Raw genomic sequence first — 19,481 nt, 5'->3', positions numbered from 1 at the left:
GCGCGAACCCGGTTCCCCTGCATCGGCAGGCGGACGCGCAACCACTGCGCCACCAGGGAAGCCCCCCACCTGCACTTTAGATGACTCTTCATTTCTAATCTCCAGGGAAGTAATCCCTGAGAACAGGGTTTCTCAGCCCCAGCATTACTGACATTTTGGCCAGATAATTCTTTGTTGTGAGGGCTATCCTGTGTAGTGTGTGTTTGTGTAGCAGAATCCCTAGCCTCTACCCAAGTGGACACCAGTACTAACCACTTGCCCCGCGCCCCCTAATTGTGACAAAAATGTCTCCAGACATTGCAAAATGTCCTGAGAAGCAAAATCACCCCTAGCTAAGAACCACTGTTTTAGATACATTTACTATAATTTTCAGAATGTGTTAAATTTTAGATCATCGAAGCCCATACCAGTATAAAAAAATAATTTAGAGTTTGTCATCGCTACCTATGTTCCTTCAATATAATTGTTTCATAATAAACAATTGTATTGTAATTTTATTATGCCATCTTAGACCAAACTAAGAACCCCAGAGCGTCAAAGTAGCATTCTTATTTTTAAGTAGTAACAATTTTTCTTCAACCAAAACAAATCTGTTATCACTAGTAAGTTAAAAAAGAAAACCTGTCTAAAACTTCTGAAAATTTAGACTTGTCAACTTTTTGCTAAACATTATCAGAAGTTTTGACATCACACTAAAAGATCGGCTTGAAAGTAAATACTATCTGAAATGATTATTAAAAGATACCTGAGCTTGACTGCTTAAAAACTGAAACCACATGTTTCAAAAATGTAGTTAACTGCTCAGCACTCTTTATGCTAGGATTCTTGGCAGAAACATCCTCATGGTTCCAAAGGGGCCCTCTTTTTCTGAAAACAGAGAACAGACATGATTCCCTTGGTTTTTAAACTTAATTTTTACTCATACTCACCTAAAATGTGCTTTTGCAGTTAGAAAGGATAGTAGTTGAATAAATCAAACAGCATGTCACACAGTCTACTGCTACTATTTATGTACTTGGATATGTAATGATCTAGAGCAAGTACAGGAAGATCCAAGTTACGTATAATTTCAAAGTCTTCCATTGTTACAGTCAAATTCTCTCAGAGGTAGCAGGAAAAGGTGGCAAATTTTGCCAAGTGAGAAGAGTACTGGTTACTGCTTAGGTATTACAGGTCAAAACAGTCTAGTTTGTAGAGGCTAGACTATATTTAGATTGTAATGCAAATAAAATAATTTGTAAGTTAAAACCACCTGTTGATTCTTTCTTTAAAATATCTTTGCATTCACCAGCTTGGTAAGTAAGGGTTTGGCCCCTTATTGCCATAGGCCCAAAGTGCCCTGGAAAAAAGATGTGGTCATGCTGCCTCTAGTCCTTAACACCTCTAATTCATCACATACTTTGCTATGAGACTGATTTTCTCAACATATTTATTTAATTGGGTCCTCCACCTTCCCCATCCAGCTCAAAGATTTTTGATAATGTCTCCTTTCTTAAAAGGTCTATAACCTCCAGCCAAGGGCTTCACGGCCCTCCAGCTTGTCTAGAAATTCCTCCCCATTACACTCAGGCTGGATTACTCACCAGTTCCAAATATACTTTGTTTTCTCACACCTCTGTGATTTTGCTCTTGCTGTGGTATACTAGCCCCTTTCTCCCCACCTACATTTCTTCTTTATGTATAGTGCTTTTGCAAAGAGTAGGCCATAAATAAATATTTGAAGATTGAATGTTAATGTAGCTAACGAAGGCAGAAATATATATTCAGATAATACTGTATCCTCTTTGGGTACCTGGTATCTAGTCATGATTAAGGCCCTCCTTAGGTATAACAGTGTGAGCAAAAGAAGAAAGTCTCTGGTTGCATCACATCTTCTAAATATTGCACAATACAAACCTGCCTATTGCAAATCAACGACCCTTTGGAAAACAAAATAGGGTTCGCTGAAGGTGACAAATGCAACAATGACTTAACACAGCTATGTGTCAGGAATGGTAGGAGCTGCAAATGTTACCTTGAGGTAATGAATTCCATGAGGGTTTTGACTTTTCCATCCTGCTCTACTGAGATGTCGACCTCGCTGAGGACGGTGGTGTGCAGATGTGAAATGGCAGCGCTGTTATTTCCTAAGCTGATACTAGAGGAGGTAGAACTTGAGCTGAGCCCTGAGTCGGTCATGGGGGAGGGCTGGTAATCAGGTATAAAATCGCTGACACCTGCTGAAAGAGACACGGGCGTGAATGCCCAGACGGAAGCAATCTCCCACAACCCTCAAAGAAGTGAGCCTCACAAGCACCAAATTACACTGAGTGAGTTTTTGAGCAAACGCTGTTTTCGGAGCCTCTCAGTCAAACTTAACGTTTTGGACTTACTATGCAGTCCTGTGCTGCCATCTGCTGAACAAAGTTGAAATTGGCAGTTTCCTAATATTTTGGCATATTTCCTCAACATAAGGTTGCCAATCACACTTCTATGATGAGAACTGATTTTTAATTTCTTATGTTAAGGATTCTATGCTTTCTGCTTCACTTTACTTAAACAAGGAAAATTTTAAAGTCTATTTGTAATATTGATATTATGTCAATTATTAAATAATTCTAAAGGTTATTACTAATGCCCACATTTACAAAATAGCAAAAGGAGCCTTAAAAACAAACACCAAACTATGGAATTTTGAATAGAAATGCTTTAACATAAAAAAAAGGCAGCAAACTTTATTCCGTTCATCTTTTACTCAAGGTTTAAAAAGGCGAATAAGTTTACCAATAGATGTTTTCTCACTAACTACAGGTTTTTAAGTAAATAACAGGGCTTGAAGTAAGTAACTTTAAAACATATTAACCCTGTATCTGGCATTATATGATTAGGAAAAAAAAGTAATTTTATTTCAATTTTTAAAAACCAATTATTTTCTAGATCATCTGTTATAAACCTGATGATACTGATGAATGAAATAAATAAGTTAGGGCTATTAGGGAAAAAGAAAATATAACTTGGAAAGTAAAACAAATTCACATCAACAGTGAAATAAATTTTACATTAAAGTCTCATTAATTTGGACCTCACTACTTCAAAATACATAATTTGGAACTTACTAGACTTCAAGATGTACAACATTTTAAGTGCAATCAGTATAACTGAGTGAATAAAAATTTTTTTAAAATTTTAAATGTCTTCCTTTGTCAATTTTTCAGATCTTGAGAGTAGGGGGAATCTAATACAAGTTCACCATCTTTGTCATAACCAGTGTTCAACAAATTAAGCCACTCTTTCATTGTACCTTTAACTTACATGTGGAGAGTTTAACATTTTTATGACAAAGACCCTTAAAGGTAAGAGAGATTCAAACACTTCAAGTTTAATTCCTTCTTCTATGAATTAATAAATAATGTCAATGGTACTTAAAATAATAAAACTACATTAAAAAATATTCTCTAGTATCTCAACTTCAGTTGATGTTCTCTAATGCAGGATCCCAAATTAACGAAGTACGGTTCCAGTTTCAAACTGTACTTTTAAAGCAAATACCTGTGAAAGTATAATCTAAGTGTGCAATTTGTTTGACTGTAAGCACCCTGGGCTCATTAAACTCCTTGTTCCTGAGAAGAACAGAAGCAACAGTTCGGATGTTACTGTTGGATCCCATTACTATTAACAAGTGCAGAAGCAGGCGTTTACAATGTTCATACACCTCAGGGTGGCAGTGGTCAAACCCTAAAGGGAACAGTAGAAAATCATCATCAGTAAAGAGAAGTAATGAGTATTCTTGCTATCAAACTCATATTTTAAAAAGAAAAGCAGAAATTACATAAAATATTTTGTGACAGATGACATAGTACATCAATCAAGTTCTTTACTGGCCTAGAGCGTGTATATACTTTTACAATAGCCTATTGTCCTACTGGACTAGGGAGGATCAAGACAAATTTCCAGTGTGTTTTATGTCTAAAATTTAGTAATCTCTTAGAAACTATTACTCTGTTACATAACACTAGATGTAAATGAACTTTTAAAGGCAAAGCATTTTTTTGTGCCTAGAACACAACAGAAAGTCAGGAGATGTTTGCTTACTGCAAGAAGAAAGTAGTACCTATGTATTACATGTACGTATCAGGAACATTTAGGAGAAGATGGCTATTTTGACTTGCTTCAGGAGAGCAATCCTACAAGCATGAAAAGTGCTGCTGATGTGAAGGATCCCACATGTTTGTTACAGAGGGCACAGTGGAGTTTTAGCTGTAATAATCAGACTGTCCACAGTCTAATTCTTTTGGGAAACACTTAGTACCTGTCTCAATTTTCCATTTACTCTGAAAGTTCCCAGTCCCAGAGGTAAATTAATTTTACTCTTGCTACAGTTACAGAGTTGTTCCTGCTGGAGGGTATGTGTGTTTTTGTGTGCAGTGGGAGTGGCTGTATGATAGGAATGGGTATAATAGACTTGTTTGTGGTTAAAGGAGAGGCTAGGAATAACTCTGCTCTAGACCACAAGAATCATGGTAAAAAGTGTCAGGGAAATAACATATAGAAAAATAGAAAGAAATATGAAGAGACTTTCTTGAAACCACATCTCCTTTCCCACTGTGGAGAGCAATATGGAGGGTCCTCAAAAAACTAAAAATAGAGCAATCATATGATCCAGCAGCCCCACTCCTGAGCATATCCCCAGAGAAAACAAAAACACTAGAAAAGATACATGCACCCCAATGTTCACAGCAGCATCATTTACCACAGCCAAGACATGGAAGCAACCTAAGTGTCTATCAACAGATGAATGGATAAAGACAATGTGGTCTATGTACCCAATGGACTACTACTACTCAGCCATAAAAAAGAATGAAATAATGCCATTTGCAGCAACATGGATAGACCTGGAGGGTATTATGCTCAGTGACATGTCAGATAGAAAAAGACAAATACTGTACGTTATCACTTATAAGTGAAATCTAAAAAATAAAACAAACTAGTGAATACAGCAAAACAGAAGCCGACTAACTGATATAAAGAAGAAACTAGTTGGTTACCAGTGAGGAGAGGGAAGTAGGGGGGCAAGGTAGGGGTAGGGAATTAAGAGATACAAACTACTGTGTATAAAATAAATAAGGTACAAAGGTATATTGCACAGCACAAGGAATGTAGCTGATATTTTATAATAACTATAAATGGAGTAGAAATCTATAAAATTTTGAATCATTATTGGTACACCTGAAACTAATATTGTAAATCAACTCTACCTCAACTAAAAAATAAAAAAAAATAAATAAAATGCAACCTGTAAAAAGCAAACAAACATACTATACTGACTTTCAATTAACACAAAAATATAAAATGAAGGAATTAGCGCCGAATATGTATTACCTATAAAGATTGCATGAAGAAGAAGATGGAGGTAGCTTCCCCATTCCACCTTCACACTATGATCGATAATGAGATCCGTCAAAAGGATGACGGCTATGTTACACCTATGACAAACAAGAGCATTATTCATGGGTCACTAGAGTAAACCTAGAGAAAATCTTATGCAAATTACTTGAAGATTTTAATATTGTCTTTTATGGAAAAAATATAATTTCTCAAGAAAAAAAAGAAGAAAAGAAATACAGCTGAAGAAACCGTTACGTGATAGTTTTAGAAAAAACCTATCTGGCTAAGGGCTCCTTGAAGTCAAGGGCCATATTTTCTTCATCTGCAACCCTAAAGCCTAGCACACTGCTTGCGCCACATAGTAGGTGTTCAGTACACGTTTGGTACGTTAATACATTTCGAAAGAATGCAGTAACTGTTCTATTGTGATTTTTGCTAAGTAGAAGTCAGCTTAACTCAATTCAAAATAATAGTGCCTACTACCGTAAAATAATATTTTTCAGATGTAGTAACTGGGTCCCAGAAAGGTCAAGTAACTATGCCAGACACCCAGAAAAGCAGCAGCAGCAGAATTAGATTTAGTAATACTAATTGTAAACAGTGAGAAGTGTGAGTTTTTAGATTTCTTAAAATCTAAATGCACGGATCGAATTTGTTGCAGTATCAAAAGAAAGAAGGTTGCTTATGTTCTGTGTTGTTAGACAGCGTAAAGAAAGCTGGAAGTGTTAAGCAGTGGTTTGGCTCATATGAAATAGGAATGACACTGTGGTCCACCTGTGAAGAGGTAATCCAGGTGATGACGTTTCAGGCAAGTAATCCACCAGTGGTGACCAGCAGCCTCCAGCTGGTGGGAAGGGTAGTGGCTCTCCTTGATTATGCTCCATCACTTTCAGTCGCCAATTAGAATAAAGTGGCATTGAATCACCTATCAAAATAAAATGATCTCATTGTCTACACCATCTACTTTCCGCCAATATAAGCAAATTCTAGTAAAACACCAACTATTTATAGCACTGGAAAGTGATAAAAAGAATTTCCCACTATTTGGACACATGTTTGCTAGGTAGACATGGGTACAAATATTATCAGATTAAGCAAATCAGAGATAGAAAAGAGATATCAATTCAGGTTCCATCCTTTAAATCAAAGCAAAACTACATGAGCACTTCATCATGATTCCACAATTGATGTCCAAGCTATGAGACCACATTATATGTAAAGCTGCCTTGTAACAAGGGCCTTCTGGTAAGTTACTCAGTTCTAAATTTCCTGAGATAGGGCCAATACAAACCCATCTTCAAAGGAAATCTGCTCTACCACAGTGGGGCTGCAGGGTGCAGTAAGAAAGGCCATCAGGAAATGTGAGTTCTGTGTGACGTGGGTAAGTCACTTAACCTCTCTGGACCTCAGTTCCATCATGTGCAAAATGAGGAGATTGGACCAGATCATCTTCAGGGTCCCTTCCAGTCTGAAGGCTTGTGCTTCTATTCTACCCTACCTTCGTGTTATAATGAGACTCGGACACATTATTCATTTTGCAATTGCAAGGGAGAACGTTTTAGTAAAACGTGAATCCCACGAAAGTTCAAATCTGTTCAGAAAAGCAGCCTGTTGGTCAATGTCTGTTCTATGATGCTTCTCGAGAACCAATTCTTATTTTCCTTTTGATTTATCTACAGGGAACCTGTGCTTTTGAAACATATTTCCCCCACTTACGTTGCTTCTTAAAATCAAGACATTTCAGATTATGTTGGAACACCACTAGTGGCAGTTAAATACCCTTCTTAAAAACAATATCCGGGAAGAATATATTTATTAACATTAATATAATGATAATACACCTTGCCATCGCAGTTATTGAAAAAAAACATTTGGAATGTATTACTTTTTTCTTCTTCATAAGATCCTCCAGAGCTGCTACTGTATCGAGATTCTAGTCTGTGATGCTGACGATTTAAATGACTGTTTAGTCCACTGTAGATGTCTAGGTGCACATAGCTATGGGAATGATCATTGAGTTAGTCACAATTCATGGTAAAGTGGTATTTGTACTTTATGTTTTACTTTCTATGCTTAAAAAAGAACACAGTACACAAAATACTAAAGTTTACTACTATGTTATATATTAATTTCCACATTACAATTCGAAAGCTTAAGCTTTGAAGTCAATTATTTCTACCTGAAGATTTTTCTTAAATTGTTGTGATAATAATGTGCTGATGAAACCTATTCCATATAAAACAGGCAGAGTAAATATCCATTTAGAAAAGTTTAAAAATGTAGCAACACAAAAAGTGACTGACCATTCTCTACCTATTCATCCGTTAGTGCATATTAAAAAAATCTAGCATGCCAGCATCTTTAATGTTAAAATAGTCAATGTGGAAAATTTCCAGTATGGAAATATATTTCCTCACTAGAATTTTAACACAAATGAAATATACATTCCAATGGAGAAATTATCATTTATGCTGATGATAATCGGTATATGTCAAACTGACAGGCTAATGAAGAACAGAGAAGTACTTACCTCTCTTCAATATTCTCTTTTATGGGCTTATTATCGGGATTGCCATCCATGGGAGCTACCATTGTATTGCTACTAGAAGTAGTTCCTGTAATCATAAAGAAAACAGTATCTATGAATTTAAAGCCTAGGATAGCTCAGTAAGAACAAAAGATTTCAAATTACAGATGTCAAAACTCCACTAAAATGAGAAGAAGGTGATTTTTAAAAAGGAATGTACTCTTAACGACCAAGAGGGTAAGGAGACAACAGCAACAAAATCATGGATACTGGAAAACAAATGGACAGGAAGTAATCAAGTGTTAAGAAGGCTGAATCCAGAGCTGTTAGTGGAGGAAACAAGAAGCTTCCGTATCTATACTGCTGAATCTCCAAAAGGTCAGGAATTAGTGGCATCAAGTACCTCTGGAAGTAGGGGTTGAAGGAGGTGCTAAAAATGGCAAGAATGGTTGAAAATCTCTTTCATAAGTAGCTGGTTCCCGAGATCTACCCCTCTGCCTCTTGTAACTGGGTAGCTCTCTCTCCTCACTTCCAGAAGTCTTTTCTGATGAGAGTAAATCAGAGGATTTCTGGACTAGGGCACACCATATACAGGTGAAGGAGGAAGTACTTTACTGAGGATACGAAGACTAAGCGAAAACATACATACATACATACATACATAAATTTGCCATTGGATCCCCCTGCAACCTTCTTACACCACTGGGCTACCAGAAGGCTTGAAGACTCTGTGCAAGTGTGTGTATGTATGGATTATATGTATTGGTATACACACACACACACACACACACACACACACACACACGCCTACACCTTCGACTCTAGGCAGAGGACTAGAAGAGTTTTCTCTGGGGAATCTGATTACTGCAAGAGAAAAGACCTATGTATACTTGTATCGACGAAACCATCATACAACAAAGGACAAAATAAGTTCCATATATACCTACAGAACATCCAATTAACTTTTTAATATGCCTGTTAAATGAACTGTTTATGAAAAGACAGATCCAGAATTGCTGGCTTTTGAGGAAAGCTTTTACTAAGACAAACCAAAACAAAAACACAGCAGTATAAAGAAAATAGGAACTTTCGCTGGTAGAAAATTTTATCAAATATACAGAAGATAGTCCAACCATGAAACATGAATAGGATGCTCCTAAAAAAATTCTAATTAAAAAACCTCTCTTTGGAATTAAAAACATTCTAGCAGATATGAAAAATTCAATAGAAGCATTATTAGAAACCTCTTGGAAAGTCTAACAAAAAGATGAAAATAGATGACAAAAATAAATTATAAAGATACAGTATGAGAGATTTCTAATTATACAATGTTATTAACATCACAAAAACATTTAATATAAACTGAATGGCAAAGAAGTTCATAGAAATTTAACCTACATTAGCCCAGATATTATATTGATTTTCAATGAAAGTTATTCCCTCAGCGATGTAGTTTCTCCAACTCGAAATATTACAATAACTATAAGTATATGGGTATACATAAAAGTATATACACTCATGTGATTGGATACTATGTATAATTTATGCCCAAATAATTATAATATGAAATTACACAGTAATTTTCAATAAGTGAGCATTTTCTATATTTACATACTAATTATAGTCATTTAAAAAAAGCGTTTGTTATATAGAGATATATAAATTAAATAAATATATAAATATATATTTCAGTTCTAAATAAGTATGTAAGTATGCTTCCCTTTATCACATTATGAATCCTTACACTGTCAAGCTTCTTTACTCATATGAGGATTTACAAAGTTTTGTCCGGTTAATTAGATACATGACTCATGTTTGCTTGTTTTCTTTATGATGATGTTTAAAGCAAATGCTTGCTAAAATGAACAATTATGGAAAGCTTCTCTTTTTATACAATGTAGTCAGTTCTGAATGACTTCTCACCTGAGGTGACAGACGGGATTTTATAGCTGGAAGTGATGCGGTAATATGGGGGATTATCCATGTGAGTGACACCTGAACTGACAGGGTCGGTCAGCTGTAGTTCACTCACCAGTTCTTCTAGCAACTGCATTGTTTTGTCTCTACCTAAATATACAATAACTTTCTTCACCTGTCACAAAAGAAATTGTTCGGAAAAGAAAAAGCACAATTTTTATCTCACAAACTTGTCGAGACAAATTTTATCAGAGTAAGTTCAACTTTAAGTGGTAGATGAATAAACACAATCTTAATTTGAATAGACACTGATCAGCAAGCAGACATTAATCAACTTTATAAGTACTGTTCTATCTTCCCTCTAACCCTCAACATTATATCTAATTAGGATGACCTAAATGTATTGTTTAATGGTGTCCATAAAGTTATCTACTTCCTTTACGTTTTGGGGTTTTTTTTTAGAAAAGCAAAAGATAACTTGCCTTTCTATAAATCAGTTTCTCTTTCCATGGAAACTTTCAATTAATATCATCCTAAGATTTTCCTTGTATTTTTTTATTCAGCCAGCCTTCAAACCCAGGATTCATCATTTATTCTGCCTTCCTCGTTCTCTATATTCAACCAGCAGTAAAGAGTGGTGATTAAGAGCGAGAATCTAGAACTAAACTAGAACTCCAACGACACAGTCTGGATTGGAGTGTAGGTGTAACTTTTACTAGCTAGGCGATCTGGAAAGTTCCCCTCAGTTTTCTCTTCTGCAATTCGGGACAACGTCACCTACTTCATAGGGTTGTTAGGATTAAGTAAATTAAAATTTATAAAGCACTTTAAAAAGGCCTAGTACACAGTACGAGTTAAATACGTGAAAAAAACTTTTCAGTAGTATGCTTTATAGGTATGTTTTAGTAATACGTATAATTGAAATGGGCTGATCGGTTAGTAAGCGATTCTCTCTTTTTCCTCCCTACTTTAATCCTTACTACTCAAAATGTGGTCCTCATAGAACACGCATCGTCATCTGAGCTTGCTAGAAATACAGAATCTCAGGCCTCACCCTCACCTCCAGACTCAGAACCAGAACAAGATGCCCAGACGACTCATGTGCATACAGACGTGTGAGAAGCTCTGTCTTATTAGACGACCCCCGGACAAATCTTACAACATGCTTTATCACATCATACCAAAAATCTGATGATAACGGTTCCCTAATGATAACTGACTGTCCTCCACACAGCTCTTGAGCTCTCCTGGCTGTTCTAACTATTTGCTAATTCTCTGTTCCCAAGTCCAGTCTCCTCTGACCCAGGAAACGTCAAGTACGTTTCTTAGTCTGTGCCTTTGCTCTGACCCAGGACCTCTGAGTTGACGCTCCTGACTCTAATCCTGTCAGGTCTTCAAGCCCCATCCCCGCTCCGGCTTCACAGCCTGTCCAAGAAGCTTTCACTGACTTTTCACCAACAGCTCTGGGTTGGAATTCCAGCTCCACGAAGACAGAGCTAAATGGCTGTGCGACTTTGAGGAAATTACTCTTCTTTCTACCTTATTTTATTCATCTGTAAAACTGCAGTAATCTTAGCAAGGTCACTGATTTCTTCCGGAAATTAAGTAATGGAGATGAAGTGCTTACACCGTGCCTGGCCTCTAAGTAGTGCTTAAGAAATGACAATTAAGAAATTATTATTATTGTCATTAAAAACAGCTCTTTTAAAATCTCTGGCAAATGGCTATGCCCTGAACTTCATCTTGGCTTCTTAGAATTATAGCTTCATGCCTGTTTCTAGTGCCAGCCCCAACTCACTCATTCATTCATCTGATTAAGGGGAAGATTCTATGTGTCAGGCACCAGTCCAGGCTCTGGCAAGAAGGCAATGAACTAAGCAGACCAAAATTCCTGCTCTTAAGGAGCTAACAACCCACTGGACTGAATGAGGCAAAAGTTATGGGCCAAAGAGGTAAAATATATAACAAGTTTGCTGATAAGTGCTAGGAAAATCAATGAAACAGGGAAAGGAAAAGAAGAGCGTATGTGTGGGGGGCAGGGCATTTGCAGTTTTAGACAAGATGACCAGCAAAAGCTATCAGTGAGAACTGACATTTGAGGAAACGTCTGAAGGAGGTGCAGCAGTGAGCAATGTGGCTGTCTGGGAGAGAGAGAGGAAAGTAAGTACCCAGGGCCCCGGGTGGGATGCCTGGTGTGAAAGCAGGACAGCAAGCGGGGTCCGCGTGACTCAAGGGCAGGGGGCCTAAGGGAGAGTATTAAGACGTGCGGTCAAGAGGTAACGTGTGATGGTGATGTTTGGTACCAAACACCCACCTTTCTCTAAGTGCTTCTCATTGAAGGTTAATCTTGTGACATGCCTTCAGAACAGTGCTTTCAGCAATCAAGTTAACTGGTTCGTTTAAAGTAGGATCCATAAGAACTTTCAGAGCAACATTCTGCAGAGCTAGTCTTCTGTGGACATACTTTAAGGAGATGCTACCATGTCACTGATAGCTATATCTACATATACACACGTGTGTTTGCGTGCATGTGTGTATATTCAGTTTAACCTTCATGTTTGATAGTTTCACGCTGTTCTCTTAACTTGAGCAGATTTAAGTATTGCTTTCCCTCTAGAAGGCAAAGACATATTCTTCACTGTATATCTCTTATCATGCTTTTCCTTGCTTCTAGAAGCCTTACAGCACGATTCCATAGGCACTGAACTCTCACTTCCCATCCTGCTCCAATATCCCAACGCCAGCTCCCGATAGGAAAAACTACTAACATCTCTCCACTTCCATATCACTTTCTCTCCAGTATCATCTCTAATCCTCCCAGACAGTGGTGATTCCAAAGTTATCCACTCTCAGGACTCTGCAATTTTCCTTTGTAGCCCTTACCATGACTGTACTTTATTAACTTACTGATTTATTCATTAAATAAATTAGGTGTAGGTTCAAAGAATAAAATCTGTAGCATCCATCAGAACCTAGAAGAACACCTAGCCTGTAGTAAAGCCAGATGATATCTGTTTAATGAATCAGTGGGTAAATCCATGTGCTATTTCCTGATTTTCCTCATCTTGGCCCCTGCTTTGCCTCTGCTGGTCTATTGCTGCCCAGACTCTGACATCACAAGACACTGGGTAAATATATACATATTAAAAAAATTTTTAAAAAGTAAATGAACTTGAACACATACGTAAGGCAAGAGGCTTGGTTCACTATTCACTCCACAAATGCTGATCAAAAAGTGCAAAATTATTTTCAGGTTTTTTGGCCAGCCATCTGCGAGTGTGGTCCACACATTCTCCACCTCCGACCAGGCCAGCTCATCACCGTACTAGAGGCAGGAAACACAGCACACACTTTAGTAACGGCTGTCTTTTCAATATCAAACTTGCCATGACATGAGATATTAGAAAATAACGCTTTTACAGACAGCTTTAATCTTTTCCACACGTTAGAGGAACAATCGTTTCTTTCAACAAATCTAAACACAAGTATCATTTAGCACATATGATTTTAGCTCCCCCCCCACCAAAAAAAAGATATTTTCTATCTAATGAGAAGTTTTTCAAAGAAAGGAACGTACTGATAACACATACTTGTTTGGTTACCACAGGATTATCTAATCTCTTTGTCTATTTCTAACCTGTTTACTCCTAACTCGGTAATTCTGTCCAGCAACTGCAAATACAAAAACGATGTTACCTTTGCTGTCATGTACATCAGATTATTCAAAACCATGGCAGTGGCTTGTGGGGATCCCCAGCCTTCTCCTCGTAACCAGCGCCTGCTAGTCACCATAAGTTCTCGGTCTTTTAAGGAATCATCTTCATCTTCATCATGTCGCCTTGCTGTGGGCAACGGTTTTAAATCCACCAACTCGATGTTGTTCATCCACGGTAACAGGTAGTGCAGCATTACTTGCCTCCCAGCAGGGTGAGCTGTCTGAATTCTCTGGCTTATCTCTTTAATTAAGAACAAGTCAAAGAGGGAACGACTGATGTAATTGTGGTTTCCTTTGACTTGTAATGAATTTAAATTTAATTTTTAAATTTAACTTTTTAATTCTTAAAAAACAGCGCCAGATTTTGTTCATTACATTTAAGAATTATGAGCACTGTTTCTCCTTTTAATGAATTTGCCATTGATGACATCATAAAGAAAAGATAGCAGCTAACATATATCACACACTTACCTTTTATATAAAATATCTCTGGTGGTTAAGAAAAATAAATGTCTGCACACTATTGGTGAGATTGTAAAATGGTGCAACTGCTAGGAAAACAGTATAAGAGCTCCTCAAAAAATTAAAAACAGAACTATCATATGAGCTAGTAATTCCATTTCTGAGTATGTATCCAAAAGAATTGAAAGCAGGGTCTTGAAGAGATATTTGCACAACCACGTTCATAGCAGCACTATTTACAATGGCCAAGAAGCGGAAGCACTCCAAATGTCCATTGATAGATAAATGGATAAACAAAATGTGGTATATACATATAATAGAATACTCTGCAGCTTTAAAAAGGAAAGAAATCCTGTTATGTGCTATAATATGGATGAATGTTGAGGACATTATGCTAAGTAAAATAAGCTAGTCATAAAGCCACAAATGCTGTGTGATTCTACTTATATGAGATATCTAACATAGTCAAATTCATAGAAATAGAAAGCAGAATGGTGGTTACCAGGAGCTGGGGGAAGTTCAGGAAAAGGGTGGTTACTGTTTAGTAGGTATAAAGTTTCAGTTCTGCAGGATGAAAAATTTCTGGAGCTCTGTTTCATAACAATGTAAATATATTTAACACTACTGAACTGTACAGTTAAAATGATTAATATGGTAAATTTTACTATGTATGCTTTTTAACCAAATAAATAAATAAATGTAATTATAAGATAAAAGACAATCTTTATACCTGGATTAATTTAAAGTGACCCATGACAAATCTCACATATTTCGGTTTTTTCTAGGGGAGATGCCTATGATGTGCTTATTACTTTTACATTCATCTCATTTAATGCTCATGACAAACCTGTGTGGTGGACAGTCCAAGTAACCTGCCCAAGGTCAAGTGATCAAGTGGCAGAGGATTCAAATACAAGGTTGATTCCAAAGCCTGTGAGTTTTTATATGCTATTTAATTTCCATAAATCACTTTAAGTACAAACCTTCTTTCTCCTCAAGTACCGTTTTGCCCACTAGGTCTTATACCTATTTACTCATCAGAAGGAATAAATACGGAAGCATAGTGATTTGGAACTTGGCCCTGGAATCACACACACCTGGGTTTGAATCCCAGCTCTACCACATACATACAGGTTGACCTAGGACCAACCTGTCAACCTCTGATCCTCAACTGATTATTCTGTAAGAAGGTAACGAAAGCAGCTGCATCATGGAGTTATTGTGCAAATTCAACATAGTACCAGTGAACGGCTCAGTCCAGTGCCTTGCACATATTTATGCTCAATTCTAATCTTTTACAAGAAGCCCTTCTGTTAATAGGTCAGTGTTATTGCCATGAGTATGAAATATTAGACCTGGAGCTCTGAAAGTAGCTGAATGAAGAGATCCTGGCCAGGGGGTTGCAGGGGCATATAGCAGCTGGGGCCATGGCAACACCCACTGCCATCCTGACCAATTTCATGACCTCTGAGACCCAGAGGACTCCTCTGTTTTCTGTGCTGGAGCCTACAGAAGAAGCCCAGCAGCAGCAAAATTAGTGCTGACGGTGGTTACTACTTTCCGTTGATGACCATCCATGTCCATCTTGAAAGGGCTGTCAGGACTGTGGGAGCTGGGGAAAAGGAAGGGGCTTGATTGCTGCCATTTATCAGTGCAAACCAAACAGGTGAGCTGCTTTTAAAACTGAATGTTAGGAGAACTGAAGTTGTTTTTTCCCCACTCAGGTCAGTTAGGGATGGGAATCAAACTATCTCCACCACTAAAATAGGTACCGTGGAAAGATGTGCAAAGAAGGCTAAGGCTTCTATGCTTTGAGCCCAAATGAAGGAAAGGATCCACTTAAGAACCCTGTTATTCCCTGCATGCCAATTTTGGTGCATTTCTAGTACTTGGATTAGAACAAGATCTTGTTGCAGATGAAGAGCAGAAAAACTAGCTGAGTGTCTTTTGTAAATATTATAATTAAAACTTTTCAGTTAAAGGATAAAGCACTATGGGGGCATCTGCAATAGTGTGCTCATTGGCCAGAGGTTAAGCTGGATGAACCCCCAAATTATCTTAAATCTAAACCCTGGGAGGCCCAGATATACAGGACATCTTGCCTGACACATAGCCCTGATGTTTTCAAAACTCCTGGCAAGAATATTTGTTGGCCCACAAGGAAAGGAAACTGGACCAGAAAACAATGTGGGTTCCTAGCAATAGTTTTGCTTAAGGCAGTGTAGGACCTTTCCCTAAGATTAGAGCTTTTACTTATAGAAAGAAACTTGTATCTCTATCCCTGTCCATTTTTATTATTAAAGACAGACCAATACACAAGATAAACGGCATACCAGAAGATTCAGGAAGTTCTATGTCTACTAAAGAAATACTTTTCAATTGCCTGTGAAGCCCCCTTCTACCTTTTTTTTTTTTAAAGCTTGAGTTGAGGTGGAGAATGGAGGCCAAAGTTAGAAGCCCTGCAGAGATTTTTAATAAGCAATCTCAATATCATGGTAGATCAGTGTTAAGAGTTCATACTAAAGAAAAAAAATTATCTTATATAAAGACATGTTTTGTTTAGATTCAACCTCAAATTTCATATATTTAAATTTCTTAAAAGTTTTCTTCAAAATGGTTGCTAAAGAGAAACTATTAACCAGTTCAATGATCATACCTGAGAATATGGCGAGAGTTAGCTCAGGATATGCCCTTGCTAATTCTTCAGACAACTGATAATATGAAACAGAATACAGATGCGGCAGAGGAGACAGCTGGCTGAGTACTCCATCTGTTCTCTGAACCTCCAATCTGTGAGCATAGCGAAACATCTTCGGTTCCAGGATCTACAAGAATGTACTCCATTAATTTAAGAGTTTATGGGTCCTCTAAATTTCAGCTATAATGAAAAACATAAAATCTTCTCCCAAGAAATATTCCAGTTTAAAACTTATATAGTTACATATGTTGTAAAGTTTTTCAGGTGCTAATTTCTAATTACAAGAAATGTTTGCAAAAGATCTGTAACTCTTTACAAGCCTTTACATTCCCTGTGTTGAATGCCAGTAGCATAGTTTGAAAATAACTTCAGCAACTTAATATACAATTACTTAAAGAAGATTTAACACTTTTCCAATTCAAAACTATGACTGTATAAAAACATGTATACTTGAAAAAAAATTCTTCAAACCTATCTTGTTTAGTAACAGATTAAATATGGAATGTAAGGTAAAAATTCTTTTGACATTACACTATACAAAGAGCTACACTACTCAACTTTCTTCTTAATTAATAAAGTCATTAGGGTATAATTCCTAAGATGGTCCCTACCAGACTCAATACCACTTCAAACCCTTTGGAAAAATGTGCATCTCCTTGAATCCCATTCTTAACCCTTGGTTAAGAGTGAAGAACCACACCCTATTATCAATGGATATAATCATATATCCACACTTGATAAGTTAACTTTCTAGGTTATTTTCCTCAGTCTAGTAAAGAAATATTATAAAAGGTTATCATAAAAGAGCTAATTACTTTTCACTTGATTTTCAAAAAAAAATCTGACTCACACTATTCTTATTTGCTGAACAGAAATAGTTAAATGCACACATAGCCCTTAACCACTCAGTTTTTATAAGTACTCACACACACACACACACAGAGGCACACACAGGTGAGCGGAAGGGGGGCTGCGGGAAGGGGACGGGTATCATACATAATCCCCTACAGGGCACTTCTGAGTAGTTTGCATGATTTATAGACTTAAATGACCCATATTATTTTACTCTTCTATTTCTAATGGTAATCAGGAATTAACACCATACCCCACTATTAAAAATAAAGCTGAATGTTAGCATACTTTCAAGGCAAGAATAGATTATTATGCTTCATTAAATCCTGAGCAAAAATATATTTTAATTAACATTTGTTTACAAACCTGTAAAAGTTGCATAGCAACTTCATAGATACTTCGAGAAGAATCAGCGGCTTTAAACAGTATCAGGTTGAGGAGCATGACCGTGTCACACTGATAGTCCCTAGGAACAAAGTTTACATGTTAGGTAAAATAATGTTTAGAGGCTTTCACAACAGTTAATAAACATGATATAAAGGGAAGGCTACAGGCATGCAGCTGCTAAGCCTATGAGATGACTGGGTGTTTTTGGTTTTGTTTTTGTTTTTAAGGCAATAGGTACAACAGATGCATGGGGATCATTATACGTTATTTGGTTAAATTTTTTTTTTTCATAAATTTATTTATTTTATTTATTTATCCTCGGCCTCCCTGGTTCCCCATCGCTGGGCGCGGCCCTCTCCAATTGCGGTGAGCTGGGGCCACTGCTCGCCGCGGTGCGCGGGCTTCTCATCGCGGTGGCCTCTCCTGTTACGGAGCATGGGCTCTAGGCATGCAGGCCTCAGCAGGTGTGGCTCACAGACTCCAGAGCGCAGGCTCAGCAGTTGTGATGCACGGGCCTAGCTGCCCCGCGGCATGTGGGATCCTCCCGGACCAGGGCTCGAACCCGTGTCCCCTGCATTGGCAGGCAGACTCTCAACCACTGCGCCACCAGGGAAGCCCTTGGTTAAATTTTGTTAGCACTTAAGGAAAGAAAATACTGGTTCATTATTATTTCTGAGTTCAAAAGGACACGTTTTCTTTTTTAAGAAAAGCTAAATAAAATATGAAAGACAGTAGTATCTAGAGTACCTGTTCTGGAATACATTAGCTATGGCTTTAAAGCAGCCAGCTGCCACTCTCTTGGAACCAGTGTAACAGCGATCCACCGCCCAGTACATCAGGTTGCTCTGATCCGGGTTCAGCTCCAGCAGTAATGTAACTGCTTCACAGCCCAACTGATGAACCTAAGTGAAGGTCACAAAATTGCCCAGAACAGAGAAAGGGATCTATTATTTGTCTACTCCTCTACATTTTAATTAAAATAATATAGCGCATATATTCACTGTATTGAATCACGAAACTCAAGCCTCCTTTTGTTCAACTCTTTCTCATTTTATTCAGCCAGCAGAAAAACCAACGTGGAAAAATTATGCTTGGTCTCCTGCTTTTTATATAAGACTCTTAGAGGTACAATTCTCTTCTCCAGCAGAGCCCTGGAGGTGGCTGATGAATATGAACAGTGATTAAGTGCTTTCAGGAAAGTGAGTTATTAACCTCTCCAGTTATTTTTATCAAGCTTTATTCTTGTTTTTCATAACCCAGTAGAAAAATTATTCTGAGGGGAAAAAAATGTTAAGTCCTATTTTAAATTGTGAAGTCTGTGTGCATACAGAATGAGAGTAAGGAAGTCAAGAAAGAATGATTACTTGGAGAGTGGTCAAAAAAATTCAACTGAACATAGCAAACAACATATTTTTCTATGGAGCTCAATGTATTCCACAATTAATATTCTTTTATTGACTCAGAACCCTATTGCGATATATATATATATATATATATATATATACACACTACTGTATTAATCCTATAATATAAAAGGGAAATTAAAATTATTCAAATGA

General features: G+C 37.3%; 1 protein-coding gene across 1 annotated transcript in view; it reads right to left on the bottom strand.

Annotated features, from left to right (window-relative positions):
- The window catches only part of FRYL (FRY like transcription coactivator), a 248,563-nt gene that overhangs the window by 51,889 nt on the left and 177,193 nt on the right, over positions 1-19,481 (bottom strand). The window contains exons 31-43 of the mRNA XM_007114521.4: positions 18,670-18,824; positions 17,902-18,001; positions 16,642-16,810; positions 13,505-13,764; positions 12,993-13,133; positions 9,815-9,983; positions 7,895-7,979; positions 7,250-7,362; positions 6,139-6,289; positions 5,359-5,462; positions 3,529-3,714; positions 2,015-2,219; positions 746-867 (exon numbers count right to left, since the gene is read on the bottom strand). Of these exons, the coding sequence (XP_007114583.2) occupies positions 746-867; positions 2,015-2,219; positions 3,529-3,714; positions 5,359-5,462; positions 6,139-6,289; positions 7,250-7,362; positions 7,895-7,979; positions 9,815-9,983; positions 12,993-13,133; positions 13,505-13,764; positions 16,642-16,810; positions 17,902-18,001; positions 18,670-18,824 (1,960 nt within the window). The remainder of the gene's footprint in view (positions 1-745; positions 868-2,014; positions 2,220-3,528; positions 3,715-5,358; positions 5,463-6,138; positions 6,290-7,249; positions 7,363-7,894; positions 7,980-9,814; positions 9,984-12,992; positions 13,134-13,504; positions 13,765-16,641; positions 16,811-17,901; positions 18,002-18,669; positions 18,825-19,481) is intronic.

The sequence above is a fragment of the Physeter macrocephalus genome, chromosome 7 (genome assembly GCF_002837175.3).
Source record: "Physeter macrocephalus isolate SW-GA chromosome 7, ASM283717v5, whole genome shotgun sequence".
Lineage (NCBI taxonomy): Eukaryota > Metazoa > Chordata > Mammalia > Artiodactyla > Physeteridae > Physeter > Physeter macrocephalus.
Note: the sequence above shows the minus strand (reverse complement) of the source record. Positions and strands in the feature narration are given on the sequence as shown.